Below are 14,140 nucleotides of genomic sequence, written 5' to 3'. Positions count from 1 at the left end.
CCCAAAACATTGAGGGGTCCTTATACAAAGGCGTGTTGAAAAAAGGCTTGAGGTAGTGTAGGCATGGGTTTTGGGCGCGCGTCGATCCATTTTTCAGCATGCCTGTAAAAAAAAGGTCTTTTTAAAATTTTTGGCAAAAATGGACGTGCGGCAAAATCAAAATTGATGTGCGTCCATTTTGAGTCTGCAACCTTACCGCCGGCCATTGACCTCATGGTAAAGACTCGCACGGAAACCGGGCAGTAATGACCTACTCGTGCCAAATGCCACTTGGCGCGCATCTGTGTCCCCGAAAATAAAATTTTTTTTGGATGCGCCAAAAACGAAATTACCGCAACAGCCACATGGCAGCTGGGCGGTAACTCCATTTTGGCGCGGATAGATGCTTACGCGGCTTAGTAAAAGGGCCCCTAAGTATTAGGCAAAAACTTCCATTGAGTGTATGTATGTGTAATTTTTTTTTTTTTAACAGATTTTACTTACATAATGCATCTGTGGATTTTTCCCTCTAAAGTTGCAGAATATTTAATCTGGGAGTACGTGATGCACATTTTGTAAAAAAGTTAGCAAGTTAGTCAAATGTGTTAACTTTTTTACTTTATTAACTCAATTTTTGCAAAACCACAATCTTAAATTAGAAAGTGCTTTTTCCATCTTGTGATTAGAACATAAAGTAACCTGTTGCTTTAGGAACCTCCAGTCTCAGTGCCACTTCTTCATTCGCTATCCCGTTATTATGATAGTTCAGCAAATCTTATTAATTTCATTTTATTTTTTGCAAAGTAGTTAATTCATAAGACAAAAGATTATGTACGCAGTTTGGCTCAACAGGGCAGTGCATACATTTTAATGTCTCTTTTGGTTGCTATCTCACCTACTGGAGTGGGATTACTGTGCATTCAGATGTATTCAAGTTATACACAGCACCTTACAGTCAAAAGAAAATAAACCAAAGTGGCAAAAAGGGAGCACCTTACAAGGCTAGGCACATCGAATTAGGACTAGTGGGTTGAAAAGGTTTTTGTTTTTCCTTAAAGAAACAGTATCCCATTAAACAGCTAACTAGGAAACTGAATAAAGCTTACAGAGGTCAAAGCCAGCCCCTGGGTGTTTCTTCTACTGGAGAAAGGGTTTACTGTTTCTTTAATAAGGCACTAAATACATACATTACATAAATGAAATATACAGAACTCTTTAATTAAACAAAACCATAAAAACAAAACAAAAAAACAAAACAAAACCCAAACTCTACAAATTCATTGTTGTACCTTTTTGTGGAAAGTTGGGTTTGTAAGCTTTGCTGTTCGAAGAAACATACTGATCTTGATGTTAAGTGACTTATAAAGCTATAAATGTTCCAAGCAGCTCTGGATAAGCTGAGTCAGACTTTGCGAAGGTACAGGATTTCTTCTAGGCAAATAGGTAAAAACAGTCAAACTTCAAGTCCATCTATATTTATCACCGTTCAAGGTTTATAAATAGCAGTTCAAAATGGTCACAACTTTAAAACTATTCTCATTTGGGGTTTACTTCAAGTAATAGAAAAAGTTGCTTAAAATCAACACTTATTGCCATTATATCTAGTTAGCATCTGGCAGAAGCCAAAATGTCTCCACGCTGACGGTTTCCCCAACTTTGTCTGCTTATAAATATGGAGAAATAGTTCCAGCAATAGAGAAGCTTAGCACAAGTATAGTAACATCTGACCACAAGGTATAATAACCCCACCCCATCCCTAGCTATTCTCCCTCCCCCCCCCTTAAAAAAACATGCACACCCCAAAACGATTCATCAAACACCTACACAATGTAAACATTAGTGTCCTAAGACAAATGCTTATGAAATGGAGGTACGGAAAGTGATTTTTTTTTCTTTTTGCAGGGGTGGGAGAATTGGGAAGAAGGGTGATGCTACAGAAGACAGGTATATGGGATCATCAGAATCGGTTTCTCAAGCTAGTGCACCAAAATGCATCTCTTATATTTTCCTGGGAGAAAAATGGTACAAGGTGGGGGGGGGGGGGGGGGGGGGGGGAGGGCTCCAGTTTCTCAGTTTAAAGTAGTACAACTAGGATTTTATGTTTGAACTTTTTTTTTTGTTTGTTTAAAGTTAGCTGGCAGCTAAAATGAGAAAAGCTTTAGGACAGGGGGGTCCTCAAATTCCACAACCCAGCCTGGTTTTCAGGATTTCCACAATGAATATGTATGAGGTCTATTTGCATGCAATGGAAGCAGTAAACAAATTGATCGCATACGCATTCATTGTGGAAATCCTGAAAACCAGGCTGGATCCGAGGACCCCCGATTTAGATTCTTATTTTGTATTTTTATTTCTGGAGATATTATTGGCAAATTCATTCTACTTAAGCTCTCTATGGCTGGCGTGGCTAAATGAACTTAGGGGATTGCAGAGGTTCTCAACCTAGTCGTCAGGACACATCCAGGATATCCACAATGAATATGAACAAGATAAATGTGCATCCAATCCAAGGCAGTGCATGTAATGCATATTCACTGTGGATATCCTGAAACACAACTGTCTGGGGAGATCCATGACTGTGTTAAGAACCTCTAAGCTGGAGCACAAACTCAAAGGAGGATAACGAATGTAAAAATAAAACAAAATAAATGTGTGCAAGGGAAATTAGGAAAGGAAACCCAAATGAAGGATGGGCCTTTACCAACAAACAGGCAAGAACTCAGCCTGGTTCTACAGCTTCAGGCAGACAATGGGACCATTTTACTGAAGTGTGGTAAGGCTTCACACTTACGGTGCATCAGATGCAAAAATTAACATGCCTGTGCACTAATTGGTGTTAACAGCTACCATGTGATAAGTGTGTTAACATCAAAGATGCACTGCGAAGTGCCAACTGAAACTGACAGTGGGTGGTAATGCACTGTTACCATGTGATAAGTGTGTTAACATCAAAGATGCACTGCGAAGTGCCAACTGAAACTGACAGTGGATGGTAATGCACTGTTACCATGTGATAAGTGTGTTAACACCACAGATGCACTGCGAAGTGCCAACTGAAACTGTGACAGCGGGTGGTAATGCACTGTTACCATGTAATAGTGTGTTACCATGTGATAAGTGTGTTAACACCACAGATGCACTGCAAAGTGCCAACTGAAACTGTGACAGTGGGTGGCAATGCACTGTTACCGTGTGATAAGTGTGTTAACATCAAAGATGCACTGCGAAGTGCCAACTGAAACTGTGACAGTGGGTGGTAATGCACTATGTGCCAACTGTCATGCACAGTCAGCACCCATAACGTGCCTTATAACAGGTTATGCAATCGGTGCATTGGTCTTCATTACTGGCTCTTGCTATACTGATGTAGTCACCCAAACGTGCATGCTGCCCTAAATGCACTCTTACTGTGTTTCACAGAGTAACCCAGGGGTGGGCAACTACAGTCCAAAGGCCACCACCCAGTCAGGCTTTCAAGATTTATTTGCATACAATGGAAGCAGTACATGCGAATTAACCTCATGAACATTCATTGTGGAAATCTTAAAACAAACAAAAAAACCTGATTGGGTTGGGTTGTGGCCCTTAAAGGACTGTGGCAGCCCCCCCCCCCCCCCCCCCCGTGCTAACTGCTTAGTGCGCTTTAGTAATAGGGTTCCTACAAGACTGATATTCCGAGGTCTTGGGTTCTGGTTGCGTATTACGAGTTGGCCCTTCCCAGTTATCTAGGTTTGGAATGAGTTTTGAAAGAACAAAAAAAGCAAGCTTAACAGCATATCCAATTACTGGAATGCCTACAGCCACTTACAACACTAAGAGGCATTTTATTTTGGGGGGGGGGGGGGGGGGGACGACCCTGATATTTTCTTTTGCTAAATATATACATTTCTACGGCATTTCACTGTAAAACTGGCGATTTTAATGACCCCAAATTTGCTTCTATAGGTTCTGTTTGGAAAGGTTAAAAGGGGGAAATAATTTTCATCCGTGGCATGCTATATTCTAGCTCTGTTAGCCAAAGTAGTCTGCAAACTGAAGCGAGGACCCAGGCTTTTTTTTTAAATCTTCAAAGACTGCTGATACTTCACAATACAACTATACTGTTTTCTTCAGTAATTCAGGTTTTTGGAATCTGTTTAATCATACACCGTTTGCATGACTACAGATCATCCAAGCTCATGTATTCAATGGGATGTTAAAAAAAAAAAAAAAAGGCAGGCTTTTGGTATATTGCAACAAACCTACATTTACCCTCCCTTCACCACGATTCTCAGTGCTGACCACAAACAAGTCTAGTTTCCCTCAAGATGCAGATATCTGGTCTCAAATTGTAATGCATTTAACACACCACCTCTCACGGGAAAGCTCAGTAATCAAACAGAACACTTATCCCCTAAAGTAATCTTTGAGAAGCATTTGCGGCATAGGAGTCGAGCTTTTGACTAAGAAACCTCCTTTACAAGGAACAATTTGACCTAGAGCTAGAAGGACCATTTTATGTCTATGAGGATGCTCACATAGACCTGGTCCTTCATTTTTAATACGCAGATACTGTAATGTTAAGGCCAAAGATGCCACAGGAATTCGCCACAGGAATTTTTGCTGCGCTCCCCCTACTGTTTGGGAGGGAATGTACAGCAATTAGCTGAAGATTCAAAATATAAATCAGGAGAACTTGGGTAGCCCTGGACATTAAGAGTTTGCATAACATACTATGCTATTCCACGGTTTCTAACTATTGTGTTTATTTACCCACCTTCCCAAATTTCAGCCATTCTTTGCCACCCTTTTTAAAATGTATCATCATTTTTACTTTACATTTATCTTTTGCAGGTTGTGGTAGACATGATAAAGGCTTCCAACACAAGCACTGACATTTATATTAAAAAATAGTGCAAAATTTCAACATTTATATAAATAACTCTAATCCCCTGCTTTTTTGAACAATGTAGTACACACTTTTTTTTTTTTTTTTTTGAGTGCCAACTCAAAAAAAAATTGCCATTTCTCTTCTAGTTCAGAAAATCAAATGTTTTATAAGCCTTTTCTAATACAAAAATACTCCTGCCCCTCACACATACATTCTCTTTAATATATATATATATTTATATTTATATATTGCAGATCTTTTAAACAAAAACATTTTGTGCAAATATTTCTTTTAAAGTTAAGTGAAACCATCCAAATAAAGAAATAAAAAGCATTCACACACAGCTCAACTAGAAACAAAATGAAGATTATAGTGTAAATGTCTTTTTTCACTTCAAGACACAGCTCAACAAACACCTTGCAAGCTTCTTGGCTTGTGCATTCAGACCAGACACAACAAGTAAATATTTATAGAGAGAGAGTTGGACAAGGACATTTTGCCGCCTTGACTTTCCACAGCTCTCTTTAATTTGTAGTTAGAAGTGCAGAGTTTGGAGTTCTATGATGGTTCGTTTTTCGAGTCGACAAAGGGTGCCCTCTTTTGCTTCTCCTTATCTTTGTTCCGTGCAATTGTGCTTTCTATGCCATTGATTTGTGAATGAAGTCTGGGGCCCTCCAGTATAGAAGGCGTACCATTGTTTTGCTGGTGTTGGTAAAATGTGGATCCGGGATAATGACCTATGACCTCATTGTACGTCGGCGGGGGTCCTTCCATTCTACCGTTACTACTGTAGCAGGTAGCACTGATGCCAGAATGACTGCTAGGTGGGCAAGGCCCCCCAAACACAGAGGTGTCTATCAAGTCACTGTCAAAAATAGTTCTGTTGGGAGGGGCCCGGACCGATTCACGGTTTAATTCCATTTGTTGTTCTGGATCACGGAGCTGGAGTGTGCAAGGGCCTTGATAAGGGGGTGGCTCTTCTCCATCTGATAATGAGATGGTGGGTGGAAGATCAATCTCATGCTGTACGTAGGGGTATGTTGGCTGAAATCGGTTAAAACGATCCCTTTGCAAGAAAGATGGCACTGCAAGTCTGTCGGTCGGTCTCGGGATATATATGTGCTGCTGGAAATACGGGCAACAGTTAGTTATATTAAACCGTGCATGGCAGGCAAAAATAAACAAACAGGAAAAAAATAAATGTACGGTGGAACTCATTATCTTCTGTTGAGTAAATATTTCCTGAAATCCCATGCCTCCCATGCTAGTTTAATGATTAAAGTATCCTGTTGTATCGAATTGCTAGTTAGCATGCCAAATTAATGGGAAAACACTTAAATACCATCATATTTCTAATTACATACGGAAACAAAGGATCATCATACTCACATCATTATACAAAACTATGACCACCACCACACAGGTACAAACTAGCAACCTACGACGGCACTTCATGAACATCAGACATTGGCTGTTAATATGGGTGAAAATTTTATAAATGATTTTTTGTATACAGTATATATGTTTAAAGGAACTTTTACTCAATTACCTTAGGGGTTACAGTCATGAAAACATCCATGACGACAAAGTGTATTCTTTTAAGATATCTGCCTGTAGTGGGGCCAGGGGTGAAATTTGAACAGAGCACGGGTACAATAGCGATTTACACACATTGGGCCAGATTCTATATATGGCGTCTAAAAAATCTGTGTGGTAAACATTTGCCGCCTAAGTGTATTCTATAAGCAGCGCCTAGATTTAGGCACGGTATATAGAATACGCTTAGTTGATATGCCAGCACTTAAAACTACGTGTCTCCATTTACACCGATGAAACCGTGGCGTAAATTATGCGCACTGGGCCATATTCTACAACTATGCGCATAAATTTAGGAATGCCCATAGCCATGCCCCTTTTGAACTGTATGCATTAGAATTTAGGCGTTCATTACAGAATCCGCTTAGCAAGTTTTGTGCGTGTAAATTCTATATTATTGCCAATTGGTGCTCACGATTGCTTGTTAAGTGCTGTTAAATATGCCGATTGGCTTGTTAAGCCCATTAAGTTACGTGCGTTTTTATAGAATACGCCTGGATTTGGATTTTGGTGTGGATCTCTAGGCGCGCTATATAGAATCTGGCCCATTGTTTATAAAATGCGTACGAGTCAGTCAGCAAAGGGAGAGGTGAAGAATGCAAAAATCAGAGAAAAACAAAATAAAAAAAGCTTGCACTGAAGACAATAGAATACCGGAATGGCAAAAAAAAGGTGCTTCTTGTACAACAGAAGACCCAACACGGACATGTTTCAGCAGTTGCCTGCATCGGGAGTACACTTTCTAAAATCAAAATGATAAATATCTATGATTTTTAAAAAAATGTGCATACAAATATGAATAAAAACATGGTGGTATACAAATAAATTACACTAATATCTATAACAAATAAAAAGCCATACAGATGAGCAAATGAACGTGTACTAAATATTCATGAGAGAGATTTGCATGCAATGGAAGCAGTTCATTGTGGCTATCCTGAAAACCTGACCGGCTGGGGTGCCGCCAGGACCGGGTTTGGGAACCACTGGCCTAGACTGATGGTGCAGACATTAGGTATAAATTAAGGGTCCCTTTTATTTAAGCGGCAGTAAGCCCAACGCGGGCTTACCGCTCGCTAAACAGGAAGTACCGCCGGGCTACCGCAGCAGCCTGGTGGTACTTCCCATCCCTAGTGCACCGTCATATTCGGGAACAGGGTAGTGCTGCCTGGTTACCAAAGGGTTAGTGTGGGAATCCTTACCACCACCTCAATATTCAAACAATATTGTCTGAACTGTTCTTTTAAGTTACAGATATTACTGTAATTTGTACACCATATTTGTATTGATATGTTTTTATTATAGATATCTGTGCTTGTTTTCTTTCTCACTTTAGAAAGTATATCCCTGATGCAGGCAACAGCTGAAACACGGCTGTGTTAGGTCTTCTGTAATTCAACAAACACCTTTTTGCCATACTCATGTTCTGTTCTCAGGAGCTTAACCGAGATTGGATAGCAGAGCCGGTAGTGGGAGGCGGGGCTGGAGGTTGGGAGGCGGGGATAGTGCGGGGCAGACTTATACGGTCTGTGCCAGAGCCAGTGGTGGGAGGCAGGACTTGAGGTTGGGAGGCAGGGATAGCACTGGGCAGACTTATATGGTCTGTGCCAGAGCCGGTGGTTGGGAGGCGGGGCTAGTGCTGGGCAGACTTATACGGTCTGTGCCCTGAAGAGCACAGGTACAAATCAAAGTAAGGTATACACAAAAGTAGCACACATGAGTTGTCTTGTTGGGCAGACTGGATGGACCGTGCAGGTCTTTTTCTGCCGTCATCTACTATGTTACTATGTTGTCTTCACTGCTGCTTTGTTTCTCCGACTGCTTATAAAATGGCTCATGTACATCAGTTCTTTACTCATGAACATTTATGCCTGCTCTTGAGCCGGCGTAAATATCTGCAGCTGCAACCTGTGATTTCTTTTGGTTTGGACCTAGTATCTCATACAAGTAAAAACAGCAGCCTTTTATAAAATGGGCAGCAAGGCCTTCACACGTAGGCAACCTGCTATATTACCCTCACATCTTCCCAGTGGCATTCTTACCTCTGTTATTCCATTTCCCGATACTGTGCTTTCTGAAGGCCACAGACTTCCATCCTAAAATTGAAAAATAAAAAAAGCAACCTTTATCCACAAACTGATCCACTACAGGCCTTTATTTCAGATATATGTTTGGTTCACCTACAAATATTTTATTTATTTGGGGAGGTAGGGATTGGGAGAGATTGTCAGCCCTCTAACACAGGAAGTAACCTAATAAATGACATGTATATAATGTGCACAGTGCGGCGTACATCTAGTAGCACTATAGCAACAATTAGTAGTAGTAGTAGATTTTTATGATCTGTGCTCTGCTCATGTACATACCTCCACCGGCAGTGTATGTGTCATCGATTTTTTTTGAGGCTAGGAGCAACCATTAGCGCCCAATACTAAGGGGCCCTTTTACTAAGGAGCATAATAATCGGGACTTCGAGCATCTTAACACGGAAAATTCCACAACCTAAGTCCAGATTCAATGTGGCAGTATTTAGGGCTTTAATTTATTTTGTTACAGGTCCCAAACTAAACTTTTCCATTAGCGAACAGAGGGGTCCTTTTACTAAGCTGTGGTAAAAGGGGGCCTGCACTAGCTTCAGCGTGTGTTTTTCACTCGCGCCGAAGTCCCCTTTTACCACAGTGGGTAAAAGGCCGTCTTTTTTTTTTTTTTTAAAGAAATGGCCACGCAGTAAGTGAACCACTTACCGTGCAGCCATTTCAGGGGGGGGGGGGGGGAGAAGCACTTACAGGCAGTAAGGGCTCCTGCGCTAACCTGGCAGCGCACAGCACTGCCCGATTACTGCTGGGTAAACGCCGGCGCCACAAGAAAATAGAAAATAGTTTTTATAGCGCCGGAAAAAGGCGTGCGCTGGGAGTAGGAACTATCGCTGGGCTGCTGCGGTCGCCTGGCGGTAGTTCCTGTTTGGTTTTGGAAAAAGGCCCCAGAACTTTTACAAAAAAAAAATTATGCCGGAGCAGTTACCTCCTATTTAGGAGCTGCTATGTCTTGTTGCATTAACTCAGCATTAGCCAATTAGCAAGTGCTAATGTGAACCGGCTAGCTGGTCAACATTTCCACACCTATTCTCCAGCCATGACACAACCCTCTCCAAAAAAAACTACATATAAATAAATAACACTTGGCCAGCATACAGAAAAAGGGGAAATTACTGTAAAATGCATGCGTTACGAGGCAATGCCCTTTAGTGTCGTTATGCTCATATTAGCCCTGTCCTCAAGTCACTGGGAGGCGGGGATAGGGCTGGCCACACTTATACAGTCTGTGCCCTGAAGAGGGCAGTACAAATAAAAAAGTAGCACATATGAATTTATCTTCTTGGGCAGACTGGATGGACCGTGCAGGTCGTTTTCTGCCGTCATCTACTATGTTACTCCATACAGTTCAAACTCCTCTTATTGACTTACAAATGCATTTACTTTGCAGCTCCTCAGTACCTCTCCACTCTCATCTCTCCCTACACTTGTCCCTGGGAACTCCGTTCACTGGGTAAATCTCTCTTATCTGCCCCCTTCTCCTCCACCATTAACTCCAGACTCCATTGCTTTTATCTTGCTGCACCATATGCCTGGAATAGACTTCCTGAGATAGTACGTCAAGCTCCATTCTCTGGCCGTCTAAAAGCCCACCTTTTTGATGCTGCTTTTAACTCCTAACCCTTATTTTATCATTCCCACCTCACTAATATTCCCTTATCTCTTGTTTGTCCTGTTTGTCTGTCCTAATTAGATTGTAAGCTCTGTTGAGCAGGGACTCTCTTCATGTTCAAGTGTACAGCGCTGCGTACGTCTAGTAGCGCTATAGAAATGATTAGTAGTAGTAGTTAAAGGGCCCCCCCTTCTGTCCTCTGCTCATAATGAGGGTAATTTTGTAAGTATGCCCGGTAATTTTGAAGTGTTATATGTTTAGGTTAAAATTACCTCCACTAAAACCCTTGTGAAAAGCGCCTGTAGGAGGCTTTATTCCCTGCTGCCGACTGCGTAGACATGGGTAAGACCTGTTCCACACTGGAAGGTCTGCTATTTCTATTCCTTGATAAGGCTGCCAAGCAACAAATTTCTACAGTACTACCAGTGCTTTACAACTGCATTCTCAAACCAAAAGGAAACGTATAATTAAGATATACATCCATAATTATAAGAGATAATGTAGTGTTTGATCTACACAGGCAGTTCAAAATTAGAAAACTCCTTTCCTTTGAGATAAATGCAGACATGCTGGGAAACTGTCGCACGCAACAGCACCTCTGGACTGCTCGGGTCTTTCACTAGTCGCTGAAGAGACTTTCAAACCTTGACAAGGCTGTGTTCAGACGAGTTCTCAGTTTCGTTTCCTCAGAAATATTTACCAGGATGTGGACAACCCTCCCCCCCCCCCCCCCCCCCCCCCCCCCCACCACCCTTGGTACTACTACTGCACCATCCCCCACTCTGAAATAATTCATCATGAAGATGCTGTGTGTAAATGATTTAGAATGTCATAGTTTAAAATTCACAATCTTCTGTCACCCAGCTCCCATCAACTCTTATTCACACTCTACCAATAAGATATTTCAAGGGAGTAGTGTAATGGATCTATCGGATCTCCATGTCACCACCATTCAAGCTATATACAGTATATGAGCCAGGCACTTTTCTTTATGGTGGGCATGTATTCGTCATTGATCCAACATATTTAATGAGCATCTCTGACTTCAGCTGATATAAAGAAAAAGAAAAAAAAAGATAAAAGATAAAAAGAATTGAAGATTCTTGCAAGTTAAGTGAATTTTACTATATGAAATTTTTGGACTTTGAAGCAATTAAAAAAATGAAGGATAAAAGTTAAAACGTTAAATGTTAAACATTAAATATGTTGGATCAATGACGAATACATGCCCACCATAAAGAAAAGTGCCTGGCTCATATAGATAGCTTGAATGGTGGTGACATGGAGATCTGATAGATCCATTACACTACTCCCTTGAAATATCTTATTGGTAGAGTGTGAATAAGAATTGATGGGAGCTGGGTGACAGAAGATTGTGTATGTATAATACCCCCTTCCTTAGAAAATACTGATACTGTGACTAATAGTTTAAAATTCTCCTTTGAAGTTCTGATTGAGCATCCAAAAGAAATCCCTGCTGCAAAGAACTAGTTAGGATGCCAAGGCAAAATGCCCTTTAGTAAACTGGCAAATGCTTTAAGCAAAAAAAAAAAAAAAAATCAAACTTGTTTTACTTTTAACATTTTACAGGCATCTTGTCTGACAAGCAAAAGCAGAGAGCGCGAGCGTGCAATTACTTACTGATGACAAGGTCTCTTCTCTCCTTCGCCCCTGGCTGTGTCTGCTGATGAAGGATCGTGCAGAAAGCTTGTAGTGGTTTAGCAGACATGTGATAACAACCACCATCACCATCATCACCACTACGATTATGATTATCTGCACAAACTCCAACTCCGCTGCAAAATAAAAGAATCACTTAGTCATTGGCAAAAATACATGCGGCAGTAAATTAGATAAATGTAATGCAATGAAGTCGACTAAGTTTTACAAAGCCATAATATACACTCGTAAGTGCAGCCTGCCTTTTTACGTCGGTGGGGGGAATGGGGACAAATTCGGCATCACCACCCCCCCATCCTTGCTCACCCTAAACTATGCACACACAAGTGAAAATATTTAGGGAAATGCCATGGTGCTCTCATAACTCAACATCCGAAAGCCTCTGGGAGGGAGATTTGAGAGAAAGATGACAGACCTCTCAAATCTTCTATTGGAAAGAAACACTGGAGATACCTTAAAAGGAGAACGAGATCTTAAACGTGTGAGGCTCATTTCCTGTCATATGAAGCCAGTTATGTGCATAACTAACCCATCTGGAGCAATACCCCCGTGAGTGCTAAAACATTCTTCCTGCAGAGGCACAGCAGCAAGCAAAGCCCATGATACCCAACCCGTAGCCTGGGAAGACCCCGAGTACTCTTTCGCCAGTAGGAAAAGTAATTGAATTGGAAACACTTGAGGATACACTCATTAGGATATTGGAAATTTCTTTTTTAAAAATTTCCCCCCATTTTCCTGCTCCCCTAGAATCTATAAGTAGAAACTTCTCGGCAACATACAGTGTAGACGTTAATGGGGTATGGGGGCTTAGGGCAAATCAGTTTATGAGAAAATGGTCCACTCCAGATGAAGCGAGTGGGAAATATTGCTCCAGCTTTTGACACTACACTGTTGATCTCTTCCCAATATGAGACACAAAAGCTTCTCTCTCTAGCACACTTGCAACAAATGCAGGGCCCTAGTGGCAGTGATGGAGGAAGGGAAAGGGAAATGGGACTTGATATACCGCCTTTCTGAGGTTTTTGCAACTACATTCAAAGCAGTTCACATATATTCAGGTATTTATTTTGTACCAGGGGCAATGTAGGGTTAAGTGACTTGCCCAGAGTCACAAGGAGCTGCAGTGGGAATTGAACTCAGCTCCCCAGGATCAAACTCCACTGCACTAACCACTGGGCTACTCCTCCACTAGCAACATTCCATGTAGAAGCCTGCCCTTGCAGATCAGCAATGCGGCCGCGCAGGCTTCTGTTTCAGTGAGTCTGACGTCCTGCACGTATGTGCAGGATGTCAGACTCACAGAAACAGAAGCCTACTCGGCTGCGTTGCTGATCTGCAAGAGCAGGCTTCTACATGGAATGTTTCTAGTGGAATAGCAACATTAACATTCCGTGTAGAATCTCAAATAGTAGCAACAGAATCTCAATAGTAGCAACATTCCATCTAGAATCTCCAATAGTAGCATTCCATGTAGAATCTCAAATAGGGAAAGGGAAATGGGACTTGATATACCGCCTGAGGTTTTTGCAACTACATTCAAAGCGGTTTACATATATTCAGGTACTTATTTTGTACCAGGGGCAATGGAGGGTTAAGTGACTTGCCCAGAGTCACAAGGAGCTGCGGTGGGAATTGAACTCAGTTCCCCAGGATCAAAGTCCACTACACTAACCACTAGGCTACTGTAATGTCAGATAAGGAAAGGCGGCCCCGAGGGAGGTGTGTATGCCATTTCTCCCCATTCCCTCCCCATCCACATGACCCCAGGTCTCAGCACTCTCCTCCACCCTTCCCTCCCAGGCCCCAGAATTTTTAACATGCCGAGGACAAACCAATGGTCCTTCAACCTGACATTGGCCAATTTGGTTTACTTGGAAGACCTGGATCCTAATAGAAAAGTCCATTCCCTACTGCTCACACCTAGAAATCTGTGTGTGCTGCAAGAGTTTTCGGTCACTTTTGCCCTGTCCCTAGCCAGTGACCTGGCATTACAAAAGATTTCTTCTGTAGCAGTTGGCAGCAGCGGGCAGCAATTCAATCTGCCAGCGACTCCCGAACCTTCTCTCCGATATAACTTCCTACTTCTGCATAGGCGGGAAACATCAGTGAGGGCTCAGGCTGGCACGAGTAAGCTGTCTGAAATCACTGTCCGCTGCTGACGGCTACAGGGGAAAAAAAGGTGAGGGAAAAACAGATGGGCAAAATTCCACAGTTTGTGTACCCAAGATACCATGAGGAAGTTAATGGAACCTTCATACTAAAATCTATTTTAACTTGGCCATACATCATTAACTGGTTCAATTACAGTGA

The 14,140-nt window shown here is 41.8% G+C and overlaps 1 protein-coding gene across 2 annotated transcripts in view; it reads right to left on the bottom strand.

The window, feature by feature from the left end:
• Positions 1-451: 451 nt before the first annotated feature.
• Positions 452-14,140, bottom strand: part of PMEPA1 (prostate transmembrane protein, androgen induced 1) — an 83,355-nt gene continuing 69,666 nt past the window's right edge. The window contains exons 2-4 of one of the 2 annotated variants that reach the window (XM_030213276.1): positions 11,792-11,946; positions 8,488-8,541; positions 452-5,974 (exon numbers count right to left, since the gene is read on the bottom strand). In XM_030213276.1, coding sequence (XP_030069136.1) covers positions 5,408-5,974; positions 8,488-8,541; positions 11,792-11,946 — 776 coding nt within the window. In that variant the 3' untranslated portion in view covers positions 452-5,407. The remainder of the gene's footprint in view (positions 5,975-8,487; positions 8,542-11,791; positions 11,947-14,140) is intronic. The other variant, XM_030213277.1, reaches the window with a different exon arrangement.

Source organism: Microcaecilia unicolor, chromosome 8 (genome assembly GCF_901765095.1).
Source record: "Microcaecilia unicolor chromosome 8, aMicUni1.1, whole genome shotgun sequence".
In the NCBI taxonomy this organism is placed as follows: Eukaryota; Metazoa; Chordata; class Amphibia; order Gymnophiona; family Siphonopidae; genus Microcaecilia; species Microcaecilia unicolor.
This window is presented reverse-complemented; position numbering and strand designations above follow the sequence as displayed.